This window comes from Phoca vitulina, unplaced genomic scaffold, assembly GCF_004348235.1.
Source record: "Phoca vitulina isolate PV1807 unplaced genomic scaffold, GSC_HSeal_1.0 scaffold24, whole genome shotgun sequence".
Taxonomy (NCBI): Eukaryota; Metazoa; Chordata; class Mammalia; order Carnivora; family Phocidae; genus Phoca; species Phoca vitulina.
The window spans coordinates 19,953,745-19,969,017 of record NW_022589727.1 but is presented as its reverse complement, the minus strand read 5'-3'; the positions used below and the strand labels follow the sequence as shown (position 1 = coordinate 19,969,017).

Below are 15,273 nucleotides of genomic sequence, written 5' to 3'. Positions count from 1 at the left end.
TGTTTTTAACCTAAGGGGATTCTACATTGATAGTAATCCAGTGAAGCATGTTTCAGAGCAAGAGCTCTGGGCCACAGAACCCCAGTTCACATTGTGGCCTGCTGTGGGGAAGTGTTTAGCGCCATGAAGCCTCAGTTTCCTCGTTTTTAAAGTGGGAGTGATAATAGGGCTGAGACTGTATCATAGCGTGTAGCGTGTATTTTTAGGGACATCTCTACGCTGCTCCCCTCTCCAACTGGCCTGATAGATTGTCATGTTTTCTTACAAGAGCAGCATAGTACCCAGAGTTGGGGAATCTGACTCAGACTGAATGCGGCTATTTTTATCCATTTCCTGTTAGATTTTGGCATTTGCATTTTTTGTTTTATATAGTATTTATTTATTTATTTATTTATTTTTAAATATTTTACTTATTTGACAGAGAGAGACACAGCGAGAGAGGGAACACAAGCAGGGGGAGTGGGAGAGGGAGAAGCAGGCTTCCCGCTGAGCAGGGAGCCCGATGCGGGGCTCGATCCCAGGACCCTGGGATCATGACCTGAGCCGAAGGCAGACGCTTAACGACTGAGCCACCCAGGCGCCCCTGTATAGTATTTATTTTAGGTTGTGCGTTTGATAGTCCTGACAGTACCACCAATATTTCTATTTTATAGGGATGACATTTTAACTGTTCAAAATTTTTAAAATTAAAAAATTTTTTTAAAATTTTAGAGCAACAAAAGATTGAAACAACAAAAGAAAATGATGTTACAAAGTTGTTACATGTTACAGTTTCAAAATGTAAAATGTCTCAGCGTTTCCTACTCTGTTATCTCACATTCCAGACCATGTGCCCTGTGTGTTTGGACCGACTGAAGAATATGATTTTCCTCTGTGGCCATGGAACGTGCCAGCTCTGTGGAGACCGAATGAGTGAATGTCCTATTTGTCGCAAGGCTATTGAACGGAGGATTCTTTTGTATTAATTAAGGAACTCTGTGTTTTCTTAGCTGAAGTATTTGGTCATGAGCTCTTAGTAATCTTAATCTGTTAAGCTAGGTGGAGGTTCTAATGAATTAATTTTTAATATCATAGTTTCTTTCCTAGAGTGTAATTAGACTGTAAATGTGCCAGAAAAAAAACCTCTACAAGACAGTGTTTGAAGTTGTGTTTTTTGTTTTTGTTTCTTTTAATTTGAAACATCAAATCCATGTAATTCATAGGTAATTTACTTGTCACTTCTAAGGGAAAATCCTTTAAGGATCTGTTATTTTTGTTTTTATTGCATCTTTTCTTGTAGTTTATAAATTTGTTAGACCTCGAGAAATGTAGTTCCTTATGATCAGCTGTCCCTCAGTTTATCATGATTTTACACAGTGGGTTGACACAGGTACTCAGAACAGTCGTGCATCAAGTGAACGGGACAGGTCAAACCATTAGGTCACATGTGTTAAATGACAAAATTATAATACAAGTTTTACATAGTTAATACTGAAGAGAGGATTATCTTTTTAAGATAAAAAGTTATGCAAATGATTGATTCTGAATTCTTAGAGTAAATGGAACCATGGAATGAGAGAGCAGTGACTTTACATTTAACTTAATTTCTAGATTTAAAAGGAAGATTGTTTAACTTGAATCAAATTTCCAGTTTCACGATGATTGACATGAAAAGGAAAAACAAGCAGTCATAGTGGGGAACTGAAGTGGGGGAAGTGGCCAATAAATGAGTACCTATTAACTGACCATTAACAGTTGCCTTTCATATATACTAATCTATACACTGTTCTGTTTACCAGCCTTTAAAAAAAAAAAACCTGTGAAAAGTGTACCTCAGTTTTCCCTGTGGTTACTTATCCAGGCTTGATCTGACCAGTGAGATAATGTTGCCCTTTTTGGGCTTCTGAGGTTCCATGTAGCTTTTCTCATGTACTGAATAGTACCCCAGTGATCTGAGGAGGATAACGCATTGTCCCAAGGCAGCAATCTTTTTCTTGTCCGTATCTTTTTAATTCGGACAGTGATACTGGTTCTATCTTCATCATAAGCCCTACTTCCATTTTCTTTCAGTTGCTAAGGCTTGCTGTAAAGAAAGCACTCTCTTTATACCTACAGGTGAAGATATTATTTAAATTGCCAACAGTATCCAAGACATAGTAAGTAACCTAATAATAAATACTTTAGAAAGAGTGACTAGGACATTTACAGAAATATGTCTAATTACCTGTAGTTTTTTGTTTTTTTTGTTTTTTTCACTCTGATTCTAGAGCATCTGATCATTTTCCCTCCTTTGAATGAGTAGTCTTACTGTGTCTCGGATGAATGTACATATACATGAGTGTCTTGGGGCCCTTGCTGCTCGGTTATAACAATGCCGGCTGTTTACAGCGGTGTCTGCCATATACTGTCCATAAGCTTCTTCCTAAGGGTGTAGTTATCTGGTAGTTCTTTTCCTTTCTTTAATTCTGGTTCTTCTTTCTTTTTGTTTGTTTTTTGGGTTTTTTTTTTTTAGGGTTTTTTTGTTGTTGTTATGACAACTAAATTTAAGAATATTCCTGGCAATTTAATGGCTGCTGCCTTTGCAAGTCCTGGTGAAAACAGTGGTGAGCTTTGCTGGCTGATTTTGTAGTGTCGGTAATTCCATATCTGTGTTTAGCTGAATAACTTAGGATTTAGAACAGTAAAATTTTTATAAATTTTAAATTTGAAAATTTATATAGATTCAGTTATCTAATAAAGGGCCACTGAGGCTATTTTTTAAGCCATATTTTAAAGTTATAGAGAAAACATCTGACATGATGTTCACTTAAAGAAATAGATTATTTTCTTTCAGATTTGAAAATAGTGAAAGTCAGGATTTTTTTTCTTCCATGCCGTAGGCTGCCCATCTCTTTTCCACTAGATCAGCTGGAGAGGAGGAAACACCTGGCTGACTTGTGCATGGTTTGGCCACCCAGTGAATTCTGTAGTCTAGAGCTCTGCTTTACTTAAATCCTTTTTGTCTTTGGAGCTTGCAGTGCTTAAACTTACATCCCTAAAAGGCAATTTCATTTTCCAGACTAGTTTATTTCTTCTACATTAAAAATACAATAAACAAACTGTTACAAAAAGTCATTAAGGTCACTATGATTATAATGCTGTATACTTGTGGGTTTTTCTATATTTGTACCACTTTGAAATCTGTTTAATGAATAGAAGGTGTTTCTCTATTCAATGTTTTCAAGCATCTGATAAATTATTTTAAATTTATTTTGTGTTTGTGAGCAAGAGTAAGATTAAGAACTGAGTTGTTTAAGTGACTTCCTTCTAATTCTGTGAAATTGCTACCTCTTAATGTCTCTCAGCAGCACTTTCCCAGTTAGATATGTTTCCTTCTCATCAGCTCATCATCATGTGCCTCAGAAGAGCTTTTACTTTTCCTAGAATCATTAAAAAAAACATAACAGACAGACATTCAAAAACTTATTGGGCCTCAGGGGCTAGATACACAACATTGAAAAAAGTGGTCAGCATCTTAGCACACACAGAATCTATCATGCAGCAGTTGTACATTTGAAGAAATCTATAGTCAAGAAGGGATCCAAAGGTACTAATAACATTTCTTCCTAATGTTTCAGAAGAGTTGTCATTTGGATTCCCTCTCTGTACCCCCTCACTCCTACCACATTTTCTTCTCTAAGACTAAGCTTTGTTGCCCGCAACACACAGAACTTACCAGATGGTGCTATTCTACTCGTTTTGGTTCACATAATTTAACATTCTTACTGCTTATACTATATATGTATTTAATTTTGTTGGGAGCCAGAAGGCTTTTCAAGAGATCATTTTGTATTAGTGTAGGAATAGTATATTAGACAAATGTTTAATTTAGCTGGCCAAATCATAATTGGACAAGATGTTTGTAATTTTAAACATTGCAAATTGACCAGCTAGTTACTGAGACATAAAATTAATTGATGATGTTGAAAATAGCGTTCTTAAATTTGTATCTTTGATGGCTTTAGCCTGTAAGAGCATTTTAGCATATTGAAATGCATGCTGCTTAGGATTTGTCCAATTCAAATTTCAGAGCTTGCTGGGTCATGTTCTTGTTTATTATGAATTCCTTTTTGACTAGGAATTAGTTACGCTTATGAACTAGGAGACTTAGTGATGTGGTAGGATAGGGAAACAGTAAGGAGTTGCAACAAGTAAGAAAGAAAAGTCAGTGTTTGAATTTAGAGAAAAAAGGGGTTTAAACAAATCATGTAGATTTCATCAAAGCAGTAAGCAGAAAGAGTATACTTGATTGAATGATAAAAACCCTTCAACCAGTTTTTAGTGTCGTTTAATTGACAGTTGCTTTGTAAACTATACGGTTTAATACATCTGGCTTTAAAAAAAGTCCAAAGGAAAAGCACCTATCCTGTCAGAGTCTCTAAAATGATACAGTAATAATTTGTGTAAAAACTGAATTTTTGGAATAGAATTTTTTTTTGCATTTTTTTATTGTAAAAACACTTAACATGAAATTTACCATCTTTAAGTGTACAGGGCATTAGTGCTAAGTATATTCACGTTATTAAATGGCTATCCAGAACTTTCTTGCCTTGCAGAACTGAAACTCTATTATACACATTGAACAACTCCCTTTCTCCCCCCAATGGAACAGTTTTGATTAAATATAAATCAAGAAACAACCTGAATTTTCTTAATAGTTTGTGTCTGCAAGATTTAAAGTCGTGGCCAACATTAAGTTCCTAAGATTTGGGGGATGACAGAATTTCTTCCCTTCATCCCAACTGTTATAAATCATAATTGGGTTGGGGTTAATTGTCTGTTAATTGGAAGGGTTTGTTACTTCATTTGGAGCCTGGGGTGGGGGGGCACATTTTCAACATTAGAATTAGGTTAGCTTTGAATTTGTAGTGAATGGGGAAGGTAATAGATTTTCACAGACTATGTGTGCCTTGTCAAAAATGTTAGTTGTCTTTAAGTCTCCTTGTAACGCTCTCAAAATATTTTTTTTCTCTCAAAAACGCAACCTGATTTTATTTGCTTGAATATTATGATAGGAATGCTTACTGATATTACTTGATAATCATATGATAGCCTTGGAACTTATATATATGTAAGTTCCAAACTTATATATATATATAAGTTATATATATATATATATGAAACTATAGCAGTATTAATAATCACAGTTGTACTTCTTTAAAACATTAAATTTGAGGAAAAACTATTTAATGCTGTCTCATGTGTACATTGCTTTGCTGTAGTGAGGGGGAAAATCCTTTAGATTGAGACTCAGTTTACTCATAAATGGTTAGTAGAGGATGAAACTAGAGTATGAAAATATGAACGAGTTAGTGGAGCTGATGAATTAAAATTTTAGGTTGCTACATTGGCATTTTCTACCTCCTTTTCTGTCAGAGTATTACTTTTCCAGCTTTTATTCTTTTTTGTGACTAAGGAAGAGATGGGAACCCGAGGTTCAAATTGAAATTTTTACGTTGTTGAGGATTTAAGCAGTAGGTACAGGAAGGGTGACTTGCCGCATCAATTTGGTGCGTAAACCCATAACGACAGGTGGTGACTGACATGTACAAAATGTGTAAGAAAGATAATAGTGCTGAGTGTTTTACTTTTCCTGTACAGTCTACATGACTTTGTTTCATAAATGTGACTTCTTTCATCCCGAATGCAAAATGGTCTTGTAATTTTCTATAAAATAAACAAATATGCCGTTTTGTCTAAAATCTATAATTTCAGGAAGCTATTGAAAGTTCTGACTCAGGGCTTTGTAACAGTTTAAGCAATTGTTAATTATATTTTGGAAAGTCCATCTACATAATTTTTCAGTGCCTTGGAAGAATTATTAACTTGGCAACACTACTAAGACTTTATAGAAGGCTGTCTTTAGTGTGCGTGTATCATCACACACACGTTTATAAGGCGTATTGCTCAGCTTGTGCAATAGCGATACTGCATGTGTGCTGGGTTTGGGTAATTCTTTAAAGGAAGTTTTCTAGATTTGCACTTGATATTTGTTTTTAAAAAACTGATTATGGCCATGACACTGTTACCAGAAAAGTAATTCTATAAGTCATTATACAAAGTCATGTACAAGTAGCATCTGGGAAGAAGAGCTAGGGTTCATACAGTTTGCTATTTTCATATGAAAGGAGGATCTGTTTGGTAAACACAGATTGTCTTCCCCTCATGAAAAAAAGACTTTTTGTTCAAGTGATTCGGTTTAAAAACATTTTTTAAAGGAAATCATGGATTGCATGTTCTTAATGCTAGTCTTACTTCGCCTGAATCCACAAAATTGTTTTTCTGTTAATTTCAGTAGTCTTGTCATTCTAAATACAGTATATTCAGTGTGATAGAAAGCAGTTTAATTGACGCATAGCACTGTTTTGCTTTGTATTTTTTCCACTGTTTTTTTAGCTCCCACTTGATTAAAAGTCTTGCTCGTGAATATAGTTTCTGTATGGCAAATGATTCTTGCTTATTAGCTTTTGTTAAAAAAACACTTAGCAAGAGCTAAGCTTTTAAAAATAAATGCAAACATTTACCATTAATAAAACTTACAATGTAATATTATATAGTGCTTTTCTCTGATCTTTTGAAAGTATTCTTTATATGAATTTTGATTTTTAAGGTATTTGAAAACATATCTCAATATATCAAATCTGTTATTGGAAAGGAAATTATCATGTCTTTGAGAAACAAGTTACATACATCTCCAGCTCAGTATAGGACATGGGTGCCCACATCTAGAAGGCTGTCATTACAATTGTTTACATTTAAGGTACCTCTATCTAAAGGGCCAAAGAAGCTTTTCATATTTTAACACCTCACACTCTTTCAGGATATTGTGAAAGTAGTCTGAATAGGATAAATTTGATAGAAAATCAGTCAACCAGTCAGGAAGACACAACTTTTTCTATAAAACGTTTATTCCTCTTCATAATTCAGATGTAGATTTCATTTTCAAAAGATAGACATTTTAAAGCAATGATTTATTTGGCTTTTTTAGTGTTTTGTGACTAAATCAGTAATTGAATGGTTTGGAGTTATTTTATTTCTCAAGTTAATAGAAGCAGTTATTTGTCATTATTGAGAGGTTGTCTGGTTCTAGTTCAAAAGATTCAGTATGTGTATCTGGAATGTTTAAGAGGAAAACCATCTGAAACAAAATCTTTTAATTGTTTATTTGAAAAAAACATGTGTATTCCAACTTTAAAATTGTGAATTTATTTTTGGATAACCTCTAACTAACTGTATTTCTGTTGCTGTAAAATTAGATATTTCATGGCAATATTTTTTATTAAATTGAAATTGTATAGGTTTTTAAAATAAAGACATTTTAGAAAATCTGATTTATATTTTTTATCATTGACAGTTATTCATCCTTCACAGAAGTTCAAATTATTTGTTAGTCTTAGAGTGTAGCATTTCCCAAACTTACTGACAGGGAAAACTTTTAAATGGTGCATTACAGAGTAGTGATAGTTTATAAGATAGAATGAAGGCATGAATTAAAGTAGAACACCAAAAATTATTTCAGGTAATTGCTGAAGAATGATCATTTGGCAAACAGTTTTTTTTTTTTTCCTTTAAAAACAAAACCAGTTGATAAACTCATTTTGTTAAACAAACAGAAAAAAACCTTAAAAGCATAATATGAAAGGGTTAGACAAGATCTGGAACACAGCCCATTTATCACTGAGTTGATGACATATCAGTGAGACTGTTAGGTAATGCTGCCTTTGCACTGATGCTCTAATCAAATGTAATGTGTTCATGCTTTAGGTTCCTCTTCACATCAGGTCCTTGCGTTCTCAAATACGGCAGCCTTCTGAAAGGCTGATTTTCAAGTCAAATATTCTTTACTTTTCATATAATTAAGAGTATTACCCTCCCTTCCTGTCTCTCTTCTTCCTTTCTATAGAGCACCAATTTTTTTTTTTAACAAATATCTTTTATGATTTTTTAAATTCTTTTTTTTTAAAGAGTTTTATTTATTTATTTGAGAGAGTGAGAATGAGAGAGAGAGAGAGAGCACATGAGAGGGGGGAGGGTCAGAGGGAGAAGCAGACTCCCCACTGAGCAGGGAGCCCGATGTGGGACTTGATCCCACGACTCCAGGATCATGACCCGAGCCAAAGGCAGTTGTTTAACCAACTGAGCCACCCAGGCACCAATTAATATCTTGAGTGGAACATTGACATACAGATTGGAGAAGGCTTTTACAGGTGATACTAACCCTTATTTAATAGGGAAATAGGGAAGCAACCAAATCAAAGAGCCCTAACCACGGCCAAACCATTCTGAAGAAAGACTGAGGTTCAAAATACTAAGAGCGTATGTATGTATAGCACAAGAATATTGTAGTGGTTTCCTCTTGCCGCTATAAAAATCACCATGAATATAGTGGCTTAAAACAATGGAAACTTACGATCTTATATTTCTGAAGGCCAGAAATCTGGCAGAAAGCTAGTCAGAAAAATCTCAAAGTTCTTGGAGATTAAACAACACACTTCCAAATAACATGGGTCAAAGTCTCGAGAAATAAAAATGTTTTGAAAATACAACTGGACAAAATTTGTGGGATGCAGTGAAAGCTCTTAGAAGGCAATTTATAACATTGAATAGGTACATTAGGAAAAGAGATATAAAATGGTTAATTTAAGCTTCCACCTTAGGAAACTAGAAAAAGAAGAGTAAATTAAATCCAAAGTAACCAGAAGAAAAGAAATAAAACAGCAAAAATCAGTGAAATTGAGAACAGGAAATCAACACAGAAAAATCAAGGAAACAAAAAACTGATTCTTTGAAAAGATCAATAAAATTGATAACCTCTAACCAGGTTATCTAAAAAAAAAAAAAAGAGGACTCAAATTACTAAAATTAGGAATGAGAGATGTGCCATCACTACAGATCCCATGGACATTAAAAGAACAGTAAACAACTCTATGCCCACAAACTTGATAACTTAGATGAAATTGACCAATTCCTTAAAAGACGAAATATACCAACACACACACAGGGAGAAATAATCTGAATACACCTGTATCTATATTAAAGACATGGAATCATTAATTAATAGCCTTTCAAAACCAAAAGCAGCAGGCCCAGATGGATTCACTGGTGAATTTTACCAAACATTTAAGAGAGAAATTACACCAACTCTCTATATTCTCTTCCAGGAAATAAAAGCCAACATTACCTTAATTAATTACCAAACCAGACAAAGACATTACAAGAAAGAAAAACTATAAGCCAATATCTCTCATGAACACAGATTTAAAAATTTGCAGCAAAATGTTAGCAAATTGAATCCAATAACATATAAAAATAATTATACGCACTACCAAGTGGGATTTATTCCAGGTGTACTTGTTTGGTTCAACATTCAAAAATTAATGTAATCCATAACATCATTATGCTAAAGAAAAAAAATCATGACCATATCAGTAGAATGAGAAGAGGCATTGGACAAAATCCCCATTTATGAGATAAAGGAAAACTTATTCATGATGAAACCACTCCTAGTCAGCATTGGACTAACATCCTGGCTAATGCAATAAGACAAGAAAAGGAAATAAAAGGTATACAGATTGGAAAGGAAAAAAAACTCTATTTGCAGATGATATGATTGTTTATGTAGAAATTTCCAAAGAATTGACAAGAAAACTTGTGGAACTAGTAAGTGAGTGTCGATATCTGTAAAATAACTTGCTGGAATTTTGATTGAGACTTCATTGAATCTATAGATCAGTTGGGAAGAACTGACATCTTAACAATATTGAGTCTTTATGAACATAGAATATCTCTCCATTTATTTAGATTTTTTATTTCTCACATGAGAGTTTTGTAGTTTTCCTCATATAGTTCTTGTACATTTTTTTTTTATATTTATACCCAAAGATTTCAGAGGTTTTGGTGCTAATGTAAATGATACTGTTTTTAATTTCAAGTTCCAATTTGTCATAGTTGGTATATAAGAAAGCAGTTAATGTTTGTATATTAACTTTATATCTTGCAACCTTGCTGTAAACTGATCCTGAAACTTACATGGAAAGGCAAAAGACCCAGAATAGCCAACACTATACTGAGGAAGAATGAAGTCATAGGACAAACACTCTTGACTCAAAGATTATAAAAGCTAAAATAATCAAGGCAGTGTGATATTGGCAAAAGCATTGTTTCTTGGCCTTTTCAATGGGAAGGGCTAGGAACGTTGTTTTTTTTTTTTTTAAGATTCTATTTATTCAGAGAGAGTGAGTAGGGGGTGGTGCAGAGGGAGAGAGAGAATCTCAAGCAGACTCTATCCTGAGTGTGGAGCCCAACGTGGGGCTCTATCTCACCACCCTGAGATCATGACCTGAGCTGAAATCAAGTGTCGGACACTCAACCAACTGAGCCACCCAGGCACTCCAGGAGCATTTTTAAGACAAAATACGCCATGAGTTCAGGCTGAAACTTCCAATTCAAGTTCAGGACTATTGGCTATTTAGCCTCATTGATCTTATATCTACATCTCTTTTCAACCATTAAAAAAATGTGTTTTCTTTATTGTACAAAAACAATGTTATCACCAACAATATGGCTTCTGAAAACACTTAAAAATTTTTTTTGCAGTTATTATCATTAGGATATATCTCACTGGGGGTATTTAATCAAATTACTGTGTCTTTCAGTCTCCTGGAGTAGCTCTTTATGTGTAGTTATGCTGCCAACTGGGTATACAGGTTTACTTTTACTTTGGGATATTAGAATTGCTTCATTCATTTATTGAATTTTATTTTAAATTATGTAATATATGTACATTGTTCCAAAGTGAGTTCTACAAAACAATATATATTCAAAGAAGTCTGCCTTCCATCCCTGTCGCTTCAATCCTTCATTCCCCATATAAATAATATGGCTTATTCTCCATTGTTTTTATCTTAATAGTAGGAAATACACACATGAATACCTTGATATGCCATTTTTTTTCAAAACACAAATATGCCTACTATGTATGAAGTCTCCACCTAACCTCTCACATTTTAGTAATAATGACTTTTAATACTTTATAGAACTTTTTTTTGCTATTGCTCTGTAGAGAGACACAAAGAAAGGAAAAGGAGGGGAGGTTATCATTTCCAGAACTTAGGCACCTTGGGACAGTGGCCAAGGTGACTTTATTAGTCATGATTCTGGACTGCCCTGCTTGATGAGTTGGAAGGTCAAGGTTGCCTGGAAAGGTGTGAGAATCATTCCAGGGGTCTGGCCAAGTTATTCTGAGCCAGGCTGGTTGGTTCCCTCTAACCCAGTCTCTCCAGCTTAATTGTGCCTGTTATCCTTCAGCCCCCATCTTCCCTCCTCTGGGAAGAAAGGGAAAGAAGAGTGAAGAGGTATTGCCCAACCCCTGGTACCTTCTGTGGGGCAAAACCAAGTCAGCTTATGTGCTCATTCAAAGCCCCTTCTCTCCATCTTACTACTTCCATGATTGGAAGAACCCGTCCTCCGAAGAATGCTGAGGGCGTCTTACTCTAAAACATTAGGAACCTCAAAGTGCAGGTTGGGAAAATAAGGATTGTTTCCTTCCAGTTATAGCAAAGAGCATTTACTTCTGAGTGGGATCTTAGGCATTTCCTATGGGAAGATAAATGAAGACACACACCAGAGCCCAGGACTGTCCTGCTGGCTCCACTGGGGAGGGGAGGTGGTGTTCTCTGTGCCCCTCCAACCCCCTCCCTCCTGTGGAATTTTGCTTGCACAAGGGGAACAAAGCATCCTGGACAGAAAGTGTTTTTTATCTGTGTGTATTGTCAGAGACCGTGTCAAACCTGACTTCAACTAAGAGAATTGTTCATTGAAGAGAAAATTCTGTTTTCTCTTTTTAAAAATACGTTCTATGCAGGAGTGTAAAGGAACTGTCTACAAGCATCAGGATACTGAGTAAACATGACATCGTTATGTTTAATGATAGCAGCATAAACATTTATCGTTTACTGTGTGCCCTGCACAGCTGATTCAATCACTAGCACTAATGAGTTTCATTTTGCCTATGAGGATGGGGAGCTCAGAGAAATTTAAAGAATTGCTCATCGTCTTTCATTTAGGGAGTAGCTGTGTTAGGATTCAAAACTGGTTTTCTTTTTCTTATCTATCCTCCCTCCCTCCCTCCCTTCCTTCCTTTCTTCCTACCTTCCTTCCTTTTTTTAAACAGCCAAAGGCCATATTTCTGACAGCGACACCTCCTGCCTTTGATGAAAGCTCTGAAGGGTGCCAGAAAGAAATCTGATGTGAGAAGTAACTGGAAATGAGAATTTCAAGTTGAATGGGACGAACCTGGGCAGTTAGTAACATACTTCACCTTTCTGCTCCTTGAATTGTTACCTGAAAGAACTGCAGGAAAACAAGTTCCCCAAACTGGGATCTCCACTGGGTGCACCAACCTCTCTCTCCCACAAGAGGTCAGTAAAATCCTCTTGGTGAAATGAAGACCCGGTCCTGCCGTTGGCCACTCCCCGGCTTACCAGTGGGGCAGTAAGGATCCGTCCATTTTTGAAGGGACCTCTGACCTTCACATAGGCTCTTCTCTGTCTTGCTGAGTTCACCTGACACCTGAACTCTATCCTCACGCTACCATGTGGTGTGAAACAAATGCAGTGAGCACAAAGGCTCAATTCATTCTCTACTTTTAGTTGAAAGTGATGTTTTTGTTAAAAATTGCTGAAATATTGGGGCACCCGGGTGGCTCAATGAAGTGTCTGCCTTCCGCTCAGGTCATGATCTCGCAATCCCGGGATCGAGCCCCCAGTCGGGCTCCCTGCTCAGTGAGGAGTCTGCTTCTCCCTCTTCCTCTGCTACTGCCCCCCCGCTTGTGCTCTCTCTCTCTCAAATAAATAAAATCTTTTTTTTAATTGCTAAAATATTATTACATACTAATTATAAAATATGATTACAAATTATTTCTTAAAATTCTATATCTTGTAATTCTAGTATCTGAGTAAGTATTTTAGAACAAGAGGTGACATGTCTAAAGCAATAATAATATGTTTAACACTTACGGAGTACCTTCCACGGCAGGTGGTTTATGCTTTATGTGGCATTTGAGCCCCGGCGGTCTGGCCTGCATCTCTGCCTGCAGCCCCGTACCATCCTGCCTCTCTGCCGGAGACACAGAAATCCGTGTCTTCCGTGGTTCTGCAAGAGGAATTTGCAGGTGGATAAGCTAATACAGACATTGAATTAGGTGGCTCAAGATCTTGTGGGGTCTTGGAACTTATATAATTTAGGATACCTTCTTTAGAAAAACAATAAGAGTTATACATAAAAAGGTAGACATGAAAGTAAATTTTTATTTAGAATGAGAAAATAAATCACAGCAAATCATAATTAGAAAAAAAGACTACAAACATCTCCAGATCTAGGGGAAAAAAAGCATATTTTCATGAAGGAACTGGCTGACGTATCTAATGTCTCCCCTCACATCTTGACAGGAGAGAATGTCCATTTTGACGAGGTGTGAATGAGAACCGATTCTTTGGCTTTCCATTGACGTGTGTGACGATTGGAGGAATTTGTCACAAGCCAGCTTCTGGCTACATTCATTTCAAGCCATTTTCTCCGCATACCCCACGCATTTCAGGACGCGAGCATACTGTGGTACCCTCTCTGGCCTTGCTCCTTTGCATCACAACACCAGGACCAAGAGAGATGGCAATGTTCCTAGAAGCCATGTCTATACCAGGATAGCTTTGCAATAACATGGGTTACTGCAAGCCACATCAGTGTATCCAACTCAATGCCAAATAAATGTATCTTTAATGTATCCTCATCTGCCTCATCTCAAAAATGCAGTGGCTACCCCATGGCCACCTGACACAGAGAAGTGAAAGAAAAGCGGAAATGGAAACAGAAAGTGGTCTTACCAGGTTGCAGTGAAAATATATCATTTTTGCCCGTTTTACAAACAACGTGACTGAATGATCACACTGTTGGGACCCTTCCCAGGCGTTGGACCAGGCCTGTGTAGTGAGAGCCCCGCAGCTTAAGCTTCTTTGGTTTTAGGGTATATCCCTCTATACACATCCTTAGAAAACTCAGCCACGGCCCAGCCTTGCCGACCTCTCGAAGCACACAGCAGAGAAACGATTGCAGCCCACTGCCGGCAAGACCACGTTCGCTTGGTGACAGCACCTCTCCAGTGGTAGGCAGACAAGTCCCAGGACTTCTCTGCACTTCCTATATTGCAGTCTCTGCTTCGGACCAAGTGCGTTTGCGGGGGGCCGGGAGCCTGGGTCTTTGTATCAGTAAGAAAGATCCGGGGACGTCCACAGCACAACAGAAGTGAATGTGCGACTGAGACCTAAGATTATACAGTCTTCTTGTGTCAATTACCCACTTTTCCCAAGACTCGGTAGTGGTAAAAGCTTTGTTCATACTTTCCCCTTGGCTTAAAACCTTCTCTGTCCAGCACACATCGCACATTCCGACCTGAGCCACGAAGCCTTCCCAGCAGCCCCAAGGCCCAGGGATCTCTCCTCTCTCCGAACTCCTACACGTTTTAACAAACAATTCCCGCAACAAATACTTGTTAAGTGCCCATTCTGGACTGGCCTTCAGTTAAATCTGAGTGGCTTGCTTACGAAGCATTTTATGTGAGTCCATCTCTGTTTAGCTAGATTATAAACAAATTGGTGACAGGGACCAGGGTTTCTTGTTGGCCTATCACAGCTCTGGGCACGTCAGCACTGAATAAATACTTATTTGATTGATGCGGTTCTGTCTCCTCTCTGAGGACCAAACCTCTTGGCAGCTTCCTCTGAGCTGGCCTGGAGACTCCCTAACTGGGTGGAGAAGGTAGAGTTATCTTTTGAAGAAATTCAAATGGAGTCTCCCTCCCTCAACTTTGCTAATGGGCTCTTATAGATACTCTGCAGCTCAATATTTGAAGCAACTTTTCTTCTCCAGTAAACTGGTTAGATATTTTGACTTTTGACAAGATGGTAGTCCAAGTCGAGCTACCGACCCCCCACTCCCACCCCCAATGTCTTACTTTGTGAGGTATCCAGGTTTGAGGGTACTGGGGCCCAGAACCAACTCGGAATCCCGTAATTGCGGGTGGGCATGCTACATGCTGGCACTTCTGACCTTCACTTGTCCTGTTTCTGTCCTGGGAGGCAATGTAGAAAAGTAGGAAAAGCCGACTCGAGTCTCCCCCTGACCTGGTTTCAGTGCTGGCCCTGCCCTCACAGGCTGTGGGAGCCCTTAGCCAAGTCCCCTCCCCGCCCCCGCTCCCCGCCC

General features: G+C 37.3%; 1 protein-coding gene across 2 annotated transcripts in view; it reads left to right on the top strand.

Moving 5' to 3' along the window:
• MIB1 (mindbomb E3 ubiquitin protein ligase 1) overlaps positions 1–7,365 on the top strand; it is a 129,819-nt gene extending 122,454 nt beyond the window's left edge. For both annotated transcript variants that reach the window (XM_032421440.1, XM_032421441.1), the window contains exon 21: positions 825–7,365. In XM_032421440.1, the coding sequence (XP_032277331.1) occupies positions 825–965 (141 nt within the window). In that variant the 3' untranslated portion in view covers positions 966–7,365. The remainder of the gene's footprint in view (positions 1–824) is intronic.
• The last annotated feature ends 7,908 nt before the right edge of the window (positions 7,366–15,273 follow it).